Genomic DNA, 18311 nt, shown 5'->3' with positions numbered 1-18311 from the left:
AAGAATGCTACCTTTCAGGCAAAGCTACCTAAGAAGGAAGAGAGCAGTATCTGAACAAACAGTTCTGTGAGAGAGACCGGGTTAGATAGAGAAAAATAGCAAGATAAAGAGAGTGTGGATCAACGAGTATGTGCTTCGCATCCAGACTGCAAAACACACATACAGCTGGTGCTTTAAGACACTATCTGCTCTTTCGCTGCTCAATTAACCTATGCAATTGTACCAACATCTTGCGCCTGGTCATTCACGCAGTGTAGTTGTTATTGCCTTGAATTTCCATCATTCATCTGATGAAATCCTCTCCACAATCCCTTCCATGCTTATTTACAGAGGGAGGGACAACACATTATAGCCTGGGAACTGTATGGGGGACTTTGCTACATCAGAAGATCGCATATGTTGCCAGTAAATATGTTGTGACTTGATTGACACTGTGGCTCCGCTCCGCGCCAGGTAGAATGTTGACCGCCACGGTAGAATGTTGACATTCCGGACGTTCTAATCTGAGCGGAGCCACAGTGTCAATCAAGTCACAACAAAATACAATTTAAAAAATCCATCTGTTGCAATGTATGGATTTTGAAGGACAAAACAAAAGTACGAGAAGCATCTCCATCCTAATATGCATAGCTCCTGATGCTTTATGGTCTATAACAGTTAAAGATTGCCAAGGCGAAGTTATTGAAGGGTCTAATAAGGCAGCAATAGGTTTGTGCTAGTTTCTGGGCCAATTCTACCAAGATCAGTTAATGGCATGATGAACCGACAATCTAAAGATGAAGCATTTGCCCTGACTGACGAGAGCTTCTGCAAGCTGTAGGTAAGATTTCGATTGAGAATTACAAAAGTGCGGACAGTAAGTTTGCCTTGGTGCCTTGGTTGTGGCCCAGAGAGGTGGGTGGTGGTAGTAGTGTGTGACTTAGCAAAGCATAAATAACAAAGGCAGGAAGAGAAAGGGGCAAGTTGTCGTGGAGGTCGCATTCTTCAGCATGGTTCTCAACTGCCTCTCCGTCCATAGAGCAAGGAAAGAGTCTTGTAAGTAGGGAAAGGCCTGAGCGTGTAGGGCCAAGAAGAAAGGGAAAACTATTCCAAAGGGAAGGTGGCCATGGCTTATAATTCTGGTAAGGATCTTGACCCTAGTATAAGGGACATCGTACATTTTGTAGAGGATTCAGGGTATCAAAACCGGACATTCCAATTAAAGATATTTCTATTAGTGGAATATTCTTACGGGTGTGATAATAGGGAAAATGTCGGATGATTTAGGTGCAAAGTACATCACTGCTGAAACGAAACTATATTTGTGTAAACTGCAAGAGGTCGTAGGGCCAATAGCTGTCATAAAAAAATGGTAAAGAGACTTAGGGGCTATCAGTGTTTTGTGGACTGGGAGACGTGAGGTAAGGGAGACGTGCTGAAACTTGGAGGTGCAACGAATGACTGTCCCAATTGGACGATGTTTAGGTAATTCTAGAATGGTATGGCTTGTTAATGAAAAGAAAAGGCTTGTGAGAACATTGCTCGTGTTTTAGTACTACACTTGAAAAACTTTCAGTACTTTTTAACCCCATAGGATTGAAAGCGGGGATAAATAAAGCCAGATTAAGATAGGATGTCCTCCCTATTTTATTTAAATCTCTTCATAATCGCTTTCTGCAATTGGATGATATTGCACTGTCCAAAACTGTACATGCTCATAATAGACTGTCCTATGTAATTGCTGATGGACTTCTGTAGTTTAAGTTTTTTGATTAACAAATCTGAAATTATTTTGTAGAACAATATAGGACACTAAGGCAGCATGGGGAGTACACACCCTTACTGGCACCATTCGAAGCTGAAAGTTGTGGATGAAGACCATCGCCTCAGTGAGGATTAATCACTCCGTGAGATATAGTTAGGCTTGTATTAATGGTGTCACACTATACTTTGCTTACTGAGCCTTAGTCCACTGTGTTTTTCGATGGGATTTGAGACCGACACTGGTGATAACAGATTTAGAGAAACCCACAGTCACACTAGCATTTGAATTTCAGGAATACACTTTTGATGTACAGCATGTTCCATAGAAGAAAACACTATTTCTGATTGTTTATATAATATGGAGGGCGTGGAAGTAGAAAAATCTGGTAGTTAAAAGGAGCACAACGTTGGAAGGAGCCTGAATGGAAGAGTGCTGCCTTGTGAATGAAAATCTGGATAGTATTCCATCCAAGATCGAGGAAGTAAGTCATGGAGGCTTAGCTTTGATCAAGATTTGGAGTGTGAATTTTCCTCCCCCTCAGCTATGTTTATACAGTTCGCAACATTCGGCTTTTTCAGAGTCTCCTGGTTTATTGTAGCAGTGCAAAGTGTTTCTACGCTTAGCTACACAAACTTCACTCAAATGAAACTCGCCTAAGCTGAAAATTCATGCAGACTTTTTATCTGCAGGTTTACCTTTTGCTGAGCTTATCCGTGCACAATGCACTGTGGCGGCGAATTGTTTTCTGCAAAGTATATTTATTTATTTATTTATTCAAAGTTTTATATAGCGCGAACAAGATCCTTACAGATATCAGAGCGCTTCACAAAGACAGGGTAGTGGCAGTAGGAGTGAACAGAGATAATGGGAGCAGTATAGTAGTCGCTAACATGGTGGGGTAATAGTAACATACATAAAACATATCAAAATACAGTCAGGTAAACAAGTAAAATAAGACGGCACAAGTCATTGATCCCACTACAGGGGTGTTCAGGTGTTCCTTGGGTGTGTGGATGGTTTATACCAAAGTCTTAGTGTAGCGAGAACACTGAGTGGGGGCATCTGGAGAGTGAATCAAAGTGTATCATATATTGGTAGTGACAACATCAAGTTAGAGGTATAGTGCCAGAGGACAAGGTGAACAGTGATACAAAGCAATGCAGAGTCTCTGATCCAGCACCAATCATGTTCAGGAGATCTTGGCCAGAAGGATGGTTTTCACCTCTTTCTTGAAGAGTGCAGTGGAGGAGATCCGCCTAGTTTCAGGCGGGAGCGCGTTCCAAATCCTGGGTGCCCTTCCAGAGAAGGAGCGCTTGTATGTTTTCTCTTTCCGGAATCTACGAGGTTTCAGGAGTAGGTTTTTTGTGCTTCTATTGGACCTCGAACCTCCTGAGATAGACAACTTTTGAGCGAGGTAGTTGGGTGCATTGTGGTGCACGGCAGCGTGTGTCATAACTGCAATTTTATATCTGTATTCTGGCTTCAAAAGGCAGCCATTTTAGAGACTTTAAGTCTGGGGATATATGCGAATGTTTTCTTGAGCCAGTAACGAGTCTTGCTGCAGCGTTCAGGGAGGCTCTTAAGGGTGCAGTTGTGGATAGCAGGAGTCCGCTGAGTGCCACAATTCCGTAGTCTATTCGAGGGATGACTAGAGCTTGTACAGCAGTTTGGAAGTCTTCGGCAGGGAGGAAAGGTTTAATTTTTCTCAGTGTGTTGATTTGGAAATTAGCTGCTTTTGTGGCTTTGCTGACGTGCTGCTGCATGTTGAGCTTGGCGTCGAGTGTGATGCCTAGGGATTTCGCCGAGTCCACGATGGTAGGTTGGACATTGAGTGCTGTTAGGCTATTGAGCCATGTTTGGGTGGTGGAAGTTTTCGCCGGGGGTGAGATGAGTAGGAACTCGGTTTTCAGAGCATTTAGTTTGAGGTGATTATCTGCCAGCCAAGATTGAGTGTTAATAAGCATGGAATTCAGATGTTTGATATCTTCCGGAGATTGTAGCTTTAGGTAGAGTTGTGTGTCATCGGCGTACATATGGAATTGGACATTGGAAGCTTGAAGTAAGGTGGCGAGCGGTTCCATGACGAGGTTGAACAGTGTGGGGGAGAGGGAGGATCCTTGTGGAACACCCAGATCTGCAGGCACAGGTGTGGATAGCACATTGTCGATCTTGAACTTCTGTGACCGATTGTGAAGGAAGGACGAAAACCATTTGAGAAAATGAAATGAAATTAAATGAAATGAAATGAAAAAGAGATTTATAAAGCGCTCTGTGGCCAAGCGGCTTCCCGATAGACCCATTCTAGTGCTTAGCAGCTCCAGCAAGTTCTCATGTTTGACCGTGTCAAAAGCTGACGAGAGGTCCAGAAGGATGAGGAGGCAGGACTCATTGCGATCTAGAATTTGGAGGGCGTCATCAATTATGTGTGTCATAGCTGTTTCCGTGCTATGTTTCGCTCGGAAGCCTGATTGATGAGGGTTGAGGAGGTCAAATTGGTCAATGTGTTTAGTTAGTTGTAGTTGGACACATTTTTCCAGCAGTTTGGCCAGGGTGGGGATATTGGTGATGGGCCGGTAGTTGTTTAGGTCAGACGGATCAGCTGTAGGTTTCTTGAGTATAGGTGTGACTTGCCCCACCTTGAGGGAGTCCGGGATGAGGCCTTGTTGCAGGGAGCTGTTGATGATTTTGGTCCAGAGAGGGAGGAGCAAGGGGATGAAGTCTTTTACAGCATTAGCAGGTAGGGGGTCTGTGAGGTGATTAGAGGGCTTCAAGGTGCAGAGCAGTTTGCGTATTGCTTCTTCCGAGTAGGTATCGAAGTACTGCCAAGATGCTTTGTTTTTAGGTTGAGTGTAAGACATTCTGGTGTTGTTGGGGAATCGACTTACATCCATGATGAGGTCATTTCTTATGTTGTCAGTCTTTAGCTTAAAGAAAGCAGAGAAGGCTTCACAGTGTGGGGTGTCGCTTGTTGTGCTGTTTGATTGTAGGGGTTGAGTCTTTGTTTGGGTCTTGATTAGTTCGAATAGCTTTCTTGGCCTGTTTTTTGCTTGGTCCAACTGGCGGCTAAAGAAGTCCGCCTTTGTGCGATTTATTTTCCTAAAGTAGGCGTTTCTCTTGTTCTTAAGCCTTTTGAGGTGCAGTGCAGAAGGGCCGATCTCCAGGTGCGCTCTGCCATTCGCATAGTACGCCTGTCGTCATTGAGTCTATCATCATACCAGGGGTTAGAAGTTTTGGTGGAGACTCTCTTCAGTTGCAGTGGGGCGACTTCATTGACTACTGTGTTCATAGAGTCAAGGTAGTGGTCCATCAGTGATTGAACATCCGAGGCACCTGAAGGGGGAAGTAGGAGATTGCCGATGTGGGGGGGCAGGGTAGAGGGGTTAAGGTTCTTCATGTTCCTTTTCCATGTTTTGGATTTGATTGGTTGAGCTGGGATAGGTTTAACTTTTTCATTGATAAAGAAGGTGATAATGTGGTGATCAGACCAGTCGCAGGGTTGAATCGCCTCCAGGTGTGTTGAGTTCTCTTTGGCAATGATGAGATCGAGTATCGAGCCTTTGTCGTGTGTTGGCCTATCGCATATTTGGGTGAGATCAAGCGCATTAAGGAAAGTTTTGAGACTATTTACTACTGTGTCTTTCTGATCGTTCCAGTGAAGATTGAAGTCACCCAGGTAGACTTGGGTTGTCTGCCGACCGGCATTGGAAGTGATCATGTCCATGAGTTGTTGAGTGAAAATGAGATTGTCACCAGGCGGGTGGTAGATGAGATGTAGAGCACAAGCTTGTTTGCCCTCGCTGGTGATGTCGAGGCAGAGGAGTTCACTGGCGGAGAGGGAGGGGGGGGGGGTGATTTTAGTAACGGAGAGGTTGCTCCTAAAAATGCATGCAATTCCCCCGCCCGTCTTGCCAGGAGACCTGTCCAGCCTAATGATGTGATAATTGGGGGGGACTAGTATGTCCATAATCGGGGTAGAGGCTTCAGTAAGCCACGTTTCCGTTAGAATAGCTAGGTCCAGATCCCTAGCTGAGACGAGATCAGCGATGTCAGAGGAGTGTCTCTGGGCCGATCTGCAATTGAGTAGGATGCATTTGAGTTTGGGAGAGAGAAGGGTGGTCGGGCTTTCTAGTGTGAGGGGAACTTTTCTGAGGTTGTTAGGGACGGAACCTCTATTGTTGAGTGTTGGGAGCCTCAGAGGGTTTGTAAGAATTGTAGGTATGGGGATGTGTGCGTTGGATATGTGTTTTACCGGACCTGGGCCATAAGAGCGTAGTAGAGAGCATAATTCACGGTCCGACAATGGGTTGAGGGCACGACGGTGGCGGTGGGCGTTAGTGCAAACGGGGGTAGTCGGCCATCGGGGGTGTCGTTGGAAGCGAGGGTATGTAGGGAGGGTGCGTCGTTTGTAGGGTAGAGGGATGGATGGAGGTAGACTGGGCTGTGAGGAGAGAAGCTCTTTGATTGCGTGGACATCTTTTTTGATTTGTAGAATATCCTCTTTGACTTGCTGGAGGGTGGATAAAGTCTGGTCAGGAGGTGTATTGGGGATGGAGTTTGTGGTGAGAGCCATTGGTGACTCGTTGAGTAGTGCGTTGGAAAGCAGGCAGGGTATCGAGGGGGTGGATATGCTGGCGTTGTTGGAGTGTTCTGCAGTGCTAAAGAGTGGGATGGCATTCAAAGTGGGGGCCTTTTTGTGGGCGAGGGGTGTGGGTGACGTAGGTGAAGTGGGCGGTAGGTGAGTGGCATACGTAGTGACGCCAGTGGGAGACGGTGTCGGTGGGTAGAAGAGTGAGTGAAGGGGGGAGACAGGGGGGTAGTGAGGGCTGAGAATAGGAGGTGGGAGAGAGGGGGATGCTAAGGTAAGGGAGGCGGTGTCTTCTGTATCTTTTGTTGGGAGGGTGAAAGTGTCTTGGGTGGGGAGGGAGCTGGGGAGGGAGAGGTGTCCGCTGTGGGGGGGATGGGAGTGGGGGGTGGATAAACTCCAAGTGGTGGTGTGTTCAGATGGTGGCTTGTGAGTGAGAGTTATTGTGTCAAGTGTGAGAGACTCGTGGGTGGGAGTGGGGAGTGAGCTGGGGAGGGAGAGGGGTCTGCCGTGGGGGGGAGAGGAGGAGGGGGTGGATAAGCTCCGGGCGATGGTGTGTTCAGATGGTGGCGTGTTGTGAGTAGGTGTTATGTCAGGGGGGAGAGGGGTGGAGGGGGTGTGAGTGGGGGTACGAGGGGGCCTGTTAGATGGGCGGCTAGTATATGAGGTGGGGACATTTGTGGCTATTCTTGGGGAGTGTGGGGCGTTAACCGCAGGTGGGTCATATACTGGAGTGCTAGGGGTATAGATGTTGTAGGTGGGGGCTGCGACGTCAGGGGTGGTAGTGCTGGTGGAGTTCTGGGTGGGGGTCCGCATCTTGGAGAGGTGTTCTTTGAACTTGGGGAACAGGTTGTCTAGTAGTTCCAGGTTCTTATCCGTGGATTGAATTAGGACAATCCCGTTATTGTAGATAGTAATGGTGGTCCTGCCAGGGAAGAGGTGGGAAGGTGTGATCGAGAGAGTTAGGCCGTGAGTTGTTTTCCTGGTGGTGGAGACGGTGAGTAGAGATAGGAACACTTTTCTCCATTGAGCTCTGCGTGAGGTGTGGAAGATGATATCAGTATTCAGGGCTCCATTGCCCGATGAGAAGTAGGTGTCGGCAAAGGGTGTTTCAGGGTGCGATCTCAAGAAGTTATGTTTAAAACGTTTAGTGGCTTTTTTAGTGAGTGTGGGAGGGTAGATAATTCTGAAAGTGTGCGTGCCGTTGAGCTCCATTTTAGAAAGGCTGTGATGTTGGGTGTAGGAGATAGGACGACAATCAAAACTGTCAGCCGCTAGTTACAGTGCAGAGGAGAGACACTTGGGAGTTACCAATGTGGAAGAGGTAGAAGTCAGTGCACTCCAGGAACAACAGTGCGTAGGTGCATCTTACACAATGTATCCTATATGCGAGGTAGCAGTCAGCTTACACCATGTAGAAAATATGAGAGGTAGACCCGGTTAGGTGGAATCAGATTTACACATCAGAATGTATGAGGTAACAGTGGTGTAGTCGAGGTGTAGAAGGTGGTTGGGTGCAGCTTACATGACTAGACGCAGTGAATGAGGTAGTAATAATAATCAGTGCAACATCGTGAGGTATCATACATCGAAGAACCAGCACATAAATGAGGTAGTGAACAGTGAGTGATAGGGATAAGGGTGAGATAGGTGCAGCTTACCACATATACGGTATGGGGATAGCGCTAAACTATTAATGAATTACTGAGTCCGATATATGTGCAAAACAAGTTACCACATATACAGTATGGGGATAGCGCTAAACTATTAATGAATTACTGAGTCCGATATATGTGCAAAACAAGTTACAGCAATAAAAAAATACGACAGTAGGATATGAGGTAGCAATCAGTGCACTGTCAGTGAGTAACAGTGAAGAAGGGTGTATGTTGCCTAAGGTGTAGGGTAGCAGTGGTAGTATAATACTGCAGTAAAAGGCGGATCCTTAAGCACATCAGGAGCTCTAGGTTACATGAAGTGTAAGATACAATGGTAATAAATACCGCAGTAAAAGACAGCCACTTAAAAACACATAGATTTAAAGAAGGGGCTAAGTGGTGACCTTGGTACCGATAGTAAATAATAGTCCAAAGGACTAGTCCATGATGGCCGCCAGAGAGAACAAAAGTAGTTTTAAAGATGGCCACCAAGTAGGGAGGATGTAGTCATTAGTCCTCTTTTAGTTGTTGCTGTTTTGATAGCCGGGCAGAGCAGTTTCACATTCAATTCCGGCTGTCTCAGGGTCCTGCATACCAAAGGGAGTCTTATCTCTGATTTGTTATCCGAAGAGGGGCTGCTGAGGGGCCTCGTGTGTTCAGGCGGGGGTAGGGTGTTCAGTTTATGGCCCCGGCCATTTTGAGGACTATAGGTATTTACAAGATGAGTCAATAAGTGGGGCAGAATAAGTAACTTATCCAGCCAAAAAGTATTGGGGCACAGTAAATACCTTAGTCAGCCTTCAAATACCTTTGGCGTGTTCTCTGCACGTCCAGCCGCCAGGGCAAATACGATCTTATTTGCCAGCGTTTGCTCACCGACCGTCACTGCTCCAAAAAGTATTGCATCCACTCAGCCCGTCCCCAAGATAAGCGTGAGCGTGCACAGGGTCGAGCGGATCAGGGCAGTCATTGAGGGCAGATCCTTCCTCCTTGCCTGGCTCACCCCCAGGCGCTTGATGAACGGAGTGTTAGGGGTGTATTCTGTTAGTGTTAAATAAGGACATATACAACATAATTTGTTGTGGTAAGTCACAGCTGTGACGGGGAAGTGGTGAAGAAAAAAAAGAACTACAGTGCCATGAAGCTTCTAATATACCTTTCCGAAGCATACACACCCCTCGTCAAGATGGTGGATAGCGGCTTGGTTCTATTCATAAATGCTGCAGATACGTCGGTGTTATGTAATCCTTACATCTGGGATTATTAAGTGCACTGATTTTTGTTCTTTTCATTTTGTTTCTGTTATCGGTTTCCTTTATTTGCTTATTCATATAAAGATGCAAGCTTTGGTCCATACTATGGCCTGGTGACATACATCTCAGTTCTAGAATGGGTTATGGTCAACTGTAGTTTGAAGGTTATATTACAGTTCATGCTTTCTGTTAGGATAATCATGGTAATCCACTTGCTAAACCTTTGTCTTCCTATTTAAAAAAAGACAAAACATTTTAGGGTGTTATGTGGTGCTATCTCGACCCGAAGGTATCGGAGCTCTTTACATGAGCACCAGTTTCGTACAGACGGACACATTCATTTTTCTGTTTTTGTTAGGCACAGGGATATTAAGTGATTTACCCAGAATAACAGTATGTTGAGCGTCGCTGCCGTTCCTTTGCATGCATGTGCCAACACCATCCCAAAAGTTGAAGTTTGACTCCTGATATGATACTTTCTGTTTCACCCAAGGGGAACACATTTTTTTAGACTAAGATGAAACATACCCACTGCAGTCTAAAGTGACAGGCTAAGAGGAACCATACTCACTGCCGTCTAAAGTGACAGATAAGAGGAAACATACCCACTGCAGTTTAATGTGACAGTTAAGAGGAAACTTACCTCCTGCAGCCTAAAGTGAGAGCGCAGAAAGCTAAAGAATATGGGAATATTTTCTGTGGGCTGTGACAAGTCAACGGAGAGGTGGAATTGCTTGCAACACTCACCCATCTTGCCATCCTCCACAAATAGAACATTAAGAGGAATGAGACAACTGAAATAGAAGACATCAATGTTGTTCTTCACTGCCACCTGCACAAAAAAGAATGACAGCAGTGAAATTATGAATCAACCAACAAAAAGCATAATTAAGCACTGAAATAAGCTATTCAAGAGCGAGCGACTTATGAGAGGAGACCTTTAGGAAGCATGCAGACGTGAGTGAACAAATTCCTCCCACCATTTTTGCACCATGCACTTCATTGAACAATATGAATAAAAAAATTAATGTTTGTATTTTTACCTTTCTTACAGCTTTGACTGACTGATTAAGGAGTTGTGTAAAGTGCACTGTTACCCAAGAGGGTGTCTTGGCGCTAAGTTTTCCTGGTCATTTGGGATGAGTAAGAATTGCGGTGGATGAGATGTACAGGAGGAAAGCATATGTTACTGGGCCACAAGCCAAAGAGCGCCTTGAGAGCTTCACAAACCTGGACCTCTTCTCGGAGGGAGGTGGATGCAGGTCTTTTCTCAAGCTACTTTGCTACATTCCTTAGATGTGTGTGGAAACAAAGACAGGCACATTCTTACTTGCCAACTCACACTGTGCCACAGTGTGTCACACGATTTCAGCTCCCTTTGCACGGCCACCCAGCAAAGAGCCGAAATCACAGGGTGGCTGGAAAGACGAGCTGGAAACCACAGCACAAAGTGGCTTTCTAGCTTGCTTTTCGAGGCAGTAAGCTGCTGATGTGCATAAAGGAGGGTGAAAACAACACAGGACATTGGCTACAGCCTCAGCGACCCTTTGTTTTTTAGGGGAGAGGGTGGTGAGCTAGGTGGAGGGCAGAGTGCCTCTTAGGTAGGCCTCGGCACAAGGCCCCACCCCTCTTTGCATAGTGAAATTTATTTACAAGTTGGAAGGTTGAATGTACACATTTATGAAGGAATGTGTGCTTCAGAGGGCTTTTGAGAAACTGGGTTTTTGTTGGAGTACCTCCTTACTTTTTGCCTGGTATTTGATGCAACTTTGACTGAAGTGTACTGGTTTTCTGCTAACCAAGTCCCCAGTAAAGGTGTTTTTTTCATAGAACTGTACATATGTTTCCCACAATTGACAATACTTTTAGCGCTCTCTGTAAGTACCTAGTAAATGGTACCACTGGTAACTAGGGTGAGGTTCCGTGACAATTTTAAGTGATGTTTTTCGACTCGCACGAATATGGTCGAGTCTGGTATCTAAGAACCGCAAATGACGAGTTTAGTAAGTGTGCGCAGTTTCGCTGTGCTAACTTAAACCGTTCATTTGATGTGTGAGTTTTTCATCTGTACCCACGGGTTCCATCTTAGATACGGCATCCATTTTGTCTCTTGCCCTCAAGTAGCCAGCGACGGACACTGTCCGCTTCGTCACCCTGGGACTCTCAGGATTTGTGGAAGACACATGTACTTTGTAAATATCTTTTACGATGAGGGGGATGATACTGTAAGGCAGATGGCCCCGCTCGAGGCTCATCTTGCCGTCCGGTTTATTGTCTCAGCCGTGCATCTCATTAGACACGTCCCTTTGATGCCTGTATCTCGTGTTTCCCGATACCTCCCCTTTTACACCCTTTTCGATTTCCCCACTGTCTCCATCTCCCTCTGCACCTGTCCTTGTCCCTATTTCGATCTGTTTTACTGCCGATTAGAATTCACTAATGTTGGGAAGATGGGTTTTTACAGTTGGGAACCGCCAAATGTTTCCGCACTTATGTTCCGGACCTTATGTGTACCAAAGTGACCAAAGCGACCCCTCTGGGGGATAATTATGGGAACCAGGTTGTAAACTTTTGTGTACCATGTTGTCCTATGAGTTAATTTTGTATAAAAGGAGCGATCCACAGAACCAATTTGAAGCAGTCTCCCCAAGTTGCACGTGTTGTACTTGTCGTGACTACTGTGTTCCCTGCAGTAATAAACCTTGAATCTTTGACGCCGAAGGAAGTGTCCCGTGTCTCTGTAGTTTGTGCGCCGAAACAGGTATCCCATGAAGGTTATAGGTGTTGTTCCCTGGCACCGCTGGTACTGTTAAAAAGTCCAGTCCTTCAGTTGGCGCCCAACGTGGGGCGACTTCAGTGGTACCGGTCCGGTCCAAAGCCTGATGATCGTGAGGAACTTCGTGTGAAATCTCCGAGGGAAGGTGCACCCCGCTTCATCGATCCTGTTGTCGAAATAAGTGGCCCGAAGTTTTTCCCTGCGAAGATTCCCGCCTCCTGACGGCTGCGACGGACCGATGCCCTGACTGTCGACCTGTCTTCGACGCCCGGCGTAGACCTTATGTACAAGCGAGACGATAGACGGGCCTTCCTGGTGACGCCATTGAAGTTCTGAGTTAAGTATTTGTGGGTCGCTCCCAGTCCTTAGTAGTGGTTCTAGCTTTTGAAAGCTTTGTGGTTAGCCTTTCAGGCTTTGTGGTAATAGCTCACTGAGCTTTGTAATAGCCTTCTCAGGCTTTGTGGTTAGCTCTCCGAGCTTTGTGATAGCCTTAAGGCTTTGTTGTATTGCATGGTTCCATTGCATTTGTGGTTCTTAGTATTGGTTCTTAGTATTATTTGACAGTTGCAATTGCCAAAAACCGAGGGTTTTGACTTACACGAGGTTTTATTGCTTCGGTAATCCTTGAAGTTTGATACTAGGTTAGTGTGCACGATGCCTAGCCATAGTGATTTGTTTCGTATTTTCAAATGTTGCGCAATGGATTCCCGGTTGGAGGACTCGTGTCCGATACCTCCAGTTGGAACTCCGATACATGATCTATATAGTCGACATGGGGTGGGTCCTATAATCTATAATGATTACTGGGTCCGCTATACAAAGAAAGACGGTGACCTTAGATGGCCACCACACGGAACTTTTGAACTTTCGATTTTAGATAATCTTGAGGCTAAATTATTTTTAAAGAAAGCTAGGCCAGCTATGTTTGATTCCTTTCGGATATGGCGTAAAGAGGCCAAACAGAAAGAAATCAAACAACTTAAAAAGGATAAAAAGCAAGAGTTTGTTCCGATAATGCAAGCTATAAAAGAATGTAGACAAGACAAAGAAGAAAAAGATATGGAAATCGCTACTAGATTGCATCACATGAAAATAGATAAATGTTACCCAGTTTTACCGAATAAATCAGAAAAGAAAGAAGAAGATTTGAAGGAGGATTCCTTGTTATCATACTTGATGAAATCACCACCTCCTTATGTACAGGGTGCTACTGCTCCTGTAGCTCCTCCTATAGCTCCTCCTGTTGTTCCTCTTGTTGCTCCAGCGGCTGCGGGCCAGCCCGCTGTTAACCCTACGTTTGTTCCACCACCTGTCCTCGTTCCTACTGCTCCTGTACCTGTACCTTTGCAGACTGTTGTTTCTGCTACTCCGACTATCTTGTCCGTTCCTACTATGCCTTCCTTCACCTCTAGTGTTGTTGCTCCTGTTTTTCTTTCTCCTTCTGTTCGTAAGCGTGTTCCTAACTCTGTTGCTACCCTTTATTCACCTCTTTCTGGTCCGTTATTTTCGTCCGATTCATCTGAAACTCCTCAGAGACGGAGTCAGATCCCTAGTGGTAGGGAGAAAGAGACGTTAGTAACAATGACACATAGGTGGATAAGACATCCTGCTAATTACACTCCGCGTGTAGTCTTTGATACGTTTTCTCAGTTTAATGAGCCTACGCAGAGATTCGTATTTGAGGAAATGTGTAACTTTTTGAGAGAAGAATGGTACAATAATGATGTAGATGATGTACCGTCCGACATAATTGAACTCCAGAGTCACTTTTCGAACGGTATGATTATAGGAGACGATGTACGACGTGCAGTGGAACGCTTATTAGCATTCAGACCCGCAGCACATTCTCGGGTGACATTAGATGATACCACTGAGAACTGGAAAGCGGTTCCTGGTCAGTATCCCATGAGAGAAGTTCCGCCACTGTGGGTGCCTGGTGATCCTAATGCGAACCCTGTGGTGCTACCGCATTTTCGAAGGGTGTGGATACATCTTCCATGGAAACGATCGGAAGTTTTGCAAGTGAAGCAATCCTTACCCGATCCGCGTAAAAATCCGGCTGGTTATTATAAGGAGTTATCACAACTGATAGAAGCTTCTATTATGAATATTGCCGACATCGACATGTTGTTTGGCAATGTTGTACCGCAACCAGTTTGGGCTAAAATTCGTCAAGCCAATCACGCAGCTGAATTAGGGGGTGATTGGGCTGCACTGCTAGCAGCTGATGCATTACAAGTTGGTGGGGCTAAACCTGAACAGTTGATCTTGGATTTGCCTCAGAAAATCATTACGCTCATGAAAACTCTCATGCCAGCGATGAAGGTGAACTGGGATAAGTTATCAGCTTGTAAACAAAAGAAAGACGAGAGTGTCTCGGATTTCTTTACAAGGTTTGAGGAAGCGTTTGTCGACCACAGCGGCCAGGACATGGGCGCTGAGGGAGGTCAGCGGTTATTCGTTGACAAATTTGTGTCAAATTTGCTGCCTGAGCTATGCAACAAATTAAAGAATTCAGAAAGTGCGTGGGCAGTTTCAACCCCTGCGCAAATATTAGCAACGGCTCAGTATTATGAGAATAGGGAAAAGGAAGAAAGTGATCGTGTAGAAAAGAAAACGAAAGAACTCAAAACGAAGGTTTTGTTGCAGCAAGCATACCCTCCACGATCAAACCAAAATGATGCACAACAGCAGTATCGACCACGAGCACAGCTTGATAGAACACAGCCGCGCTCTGACAACTTTGATCCCAGATCTTCACTTGGGTATAATCAGTGCGCATATTGTAGGAAAGAGGGACACCTAAAATATGATTGTCTTGCTTTACGGGACCGTCTGAATGGTGTGTCGACACGAGGAAATCGTGGCGGTGGTCCTCAGCAGGCACCACGTGGTAGAGGTCGTGGTTCATCCCACAATCAGATTGATCGTCATCAAAATCAATCGGATGCAAATAATTATTTTGACCAGCGAAATGCGGGGTCAGTTCGATCTGCACAGTATAATGTTGATGATTATTATATAGACCACGAGACTGTTGTAAATGACCACTACTAGGACAGCCAACGACAAAGAGAGGGAGTAGTGTCAGTTCCGGTCGATCAGAGTGGGCCTTACGTTGCAGTGACTACATCGGGTGTAGTTGAGCCTTTTCTGTTAGACACTGGTGCGACGAAAAGTTCCATCATGCATTCAAAACTCCCTGGCGCACCTTTGTCTGGCTTAACGAATGTTTCCGTCGGATTCTCTGGCGCCCCTGTTAGTAACCCAGTCTCTAACCCTTTGCCTCTTATGATTGGACCTCGTGAGCTAACGGCTCCACTGATTCTATCTACAGGTTGTGGTGAAAATCTTTTGGGCCTGGATTTGTTGAAACGATTATATGCAACATTGTATTGTTCCCCCGAAGGAGTGGAGCTTACATTGGGAAGGAGAGTGATCTCTCCCATGTATTTATCGGTTGATAAATTCCCACCGGAATTGAATTCCCTCCCTGCGTCCTTATGGGCCACAGGTCCCAATGACGTGGGCCTGTTAGACATTCCACCCTATGTGATTCAATTAAAACCAAATGCGCGATTACCGCGTTTACCTCAATATCGTATTTCTCTTGAGGGCGAACGAGCGCTGTTAGAAATCGTTCATGATCTCATTGGAAAAGGTGTTGTTGAAGAAACTCGTGGAAACGTGTGCAATAGCCCTGTATTACCAATTCTGAAACGAACTGACCCAACTAAACCTCCTGTGTATCGTTTTGTTATAGATTTGAGAGAGGTAAACAAAATAGTGGTTCCGCAATTTCCTGTGGTCCCTGACATTACGGCTTTATTAACAATGATTCCGGCATCTGCCTCCTGGTTCACAGTGATCGATCTAAAGAATGCTTTCTTTAGCATTCCGATTGCAGAGGAAAGCAGAGACCTGTTTGGATTCTCATTAGGAGGTCGCAGTTTTAGGCTAAAACGCGCTCCACAGGGTTACTGTGAGAGTCCATCAATCTACAGCCAAGCACTTAAAGGTCAGCTTGATGCCTTTGTATTGCCTAAAGGTGCAGCTTTGATTCAATACGTTGACGATCTTTTAGTGGCAGCTGATACAGAAGCTATTTGCAAAACGGCTACAGTATCATTATTGCACTATCTACATGACTTGCACCACAAGGTATCACCTTCAAAGCTACAGTATTGTTGCCAAGAAGTTACCTATTTAGGTCACTTATTGTCAAGAGAAGGGAGAAGATTGACCCCAGAGAGAATTGCAGCGATTTCCCGAATGACTGTGCCAAAAACCCAAAGAGATGTTCGCGCCTTTTTAGGTATTACGTCCTACTGCAGACAATGGATTCCAAATTTTTCATTGTTGGCGAAACCATTGATAGCCCTTACGTGCAAGGATGTTTCATCCCCAGTACCTTGGTCTGAAGAATGTCAGAAAAGTTTTTCGGAATTGCGTGATGCGCTGTGTTCGGCTCCTGTGTTGGGTACCCCTGACTACAGTAAGCCGTTTACACTATACGTTCACGAGAGGGATGGTTGCGCGTTGAGTGTTTTGACACAATCTTTTGGTGGTAAGCAACGCCCATGTGCCTACTTTTCTTCGACTTTAGACCCAGTAGCAAGGGCTTTGCCAAGTTGCTTAAGAGCAACAGCGGCAGCTGCGGCGTCCATTCGACAGTCTGCAGGTCTAGTCATGGATAATATACTCACGGTAATGGTTCCGCATGCAGTCGACACTCTATTGAACCGAACGAAAACTCAACATCTGACAAGTGCAAGATTGTCTGGATATGAGTTGACATTGCTGGCCAGTCATATACGGATAAAACGATGTAATGTGTTGAATCCAGCAACATTGCTGCCGATCGACACAGAATCAAGTGATGAAGCAGTACATGACTGCTATCTCAAAACTGAAGAGGAAACTAAGGGTCGCATTGACCTAAAAGAAGCTCCATTGACAGATCCCGATGGTACTTTGTATGTGGATGGTTCTTGTTTCAAGTTGCCGAACGGTGATGTGACGACTGCGTATGCTGTAGTTACATTGAGAACGATTGTGGAAAGTGCAAGATTAAGTCAGAATTCGGCTCAGGCTGCTGAGTTAATTGCTTTGACGAGAGCGTGTGTGTTGTCTAAAGATAAACGGGTGAATGTGTTTACAGATAGCCAGTATGCGTTTGGTGTGGCACATAGTTTTGGACGACTGTGGAGAGAGAGAGGATTCCTTACGTCACATGGTACGAAGATTCAGCATGGCCAGCTTGTAAATGATCTTTTGGATGCACTTACGTTACCTAAGCAAGTGGCGATTGTTAAATGTAGTGCGCATCGTAAAGTGATGGATGATGTTGGTCGTGGTAATGCGTTTGCGGATGAGACTGCTAAGGAGACTGCCCGGAACCTTAGCACTCGAATGTATGTGACGAGTTCGGTTAGGTGGCCTGCAGAATCAAGTATGTGTGAGAACACTATCGAGAGTGTGAAAGCAATTCAGAATGAGGCCACCGAGACTGAAAAGACGAAGTGGAAAGAAAGTACGGGAAAGTTGGATGCGAATGGTTGTTGGACTGACTTATCGGAACAGAAAAGATGGATGCTGCCTGATGCGTATGTGCTGGCTATTGTGACTATGGCGCATGGGTTAGCACATATTAGCGCGAAAGGTATCTGTAAATTGCTGTTTCCTGTGTGGAAGAATGATGGTATTACGAAATGTGCTGAACGCTTGGTTAAGAATTGTATGGTGTGTTTGATGCACAATCCTGGTAAGGGCACTCCCACTCCACCTGGCCATTTTGCCCCTCCTGCGTACCCTTTCGAAGTTATCCAGTTGGACTCTATCCACATGGAGAGATGTTATAATTTGAAGTATGTGCTGGTTGTGGTGTGTGCATTTTCTAGGTGGATTGAGGCCTACCCCCTTAAGGATAATACGGCTTTATCCACGGCAAAAATTTTACTCAAAGAGTATTTTTCCCGCTACGGAATGCCTCGGGTTGTGTGGTCAGACAACGGAAGTGAGTTTGTTGGAAGCGTGATGAAGAGTGTGTGTCGCGGGTTAGGGATTGTACAGAAATTTCATAGTGCCAATCATCCTCAGTCAGCCGGTTTGGTTGAAGGGTACAATGGCACCCTTAAACTAAAACTAGCAAAGATTCAGGCTACGACAGGTCTTTCGTGGCCTGACGCTTTACCCTTAGCATTGCTATCAACAAGGGCAACTGTACACTCCCGAGTAGGGCTCAGTCCCTATGAAATAGTGTTCGGTCGTCCTGCCAATGTTTGGGGGGTCCCTAGAC

At 45.6% G+C, this 18311-nt stretch overlaps 1 protein-coding gene across 2 annotated transcripts in view; it reads right to left on the bottom strand.

Annotated features, from left to right (window-relative positions):
- Nucleotides 1-18311, bottom strand: part of AP2B1 (adaptor related protein complex 2 subunit beta 1) — a 662041-nt gene that overhangs the window by 61354 nt on the left and 582376 nt on the right. For both annotated transcript variants that reach the window (XM_078679615.1, XM_078679616.1), the window contains one exon: nt 9985-10069. In XM_078679615.1, the coding sequence (XP_078535741.1) occupies nt 9985-10069 (85 nt within the window). The remainder of the gene's footprint in view (nt 1-9984; nt 10070-18311) is intronic.

The sequence above is a fragment of the Lissotriton helveticus genome, chromosome 3_1 (genome assembly GCF_964261635.1).
Source record: "Lissotriton helveticus chromosome 3_1, aLisHel1.1, whole genome shotgun sequence".
Taxonomy (NCBI): domain Eukaryota; kingdom Metazoa; phylum Chordata; class Amphibia; order Caudata; family Salamandridae; genus Lissotriton; species Lissotriton helveticus.
This window is presented reverse-complemented; position numbering and strand designations above follow the sequence as displayed.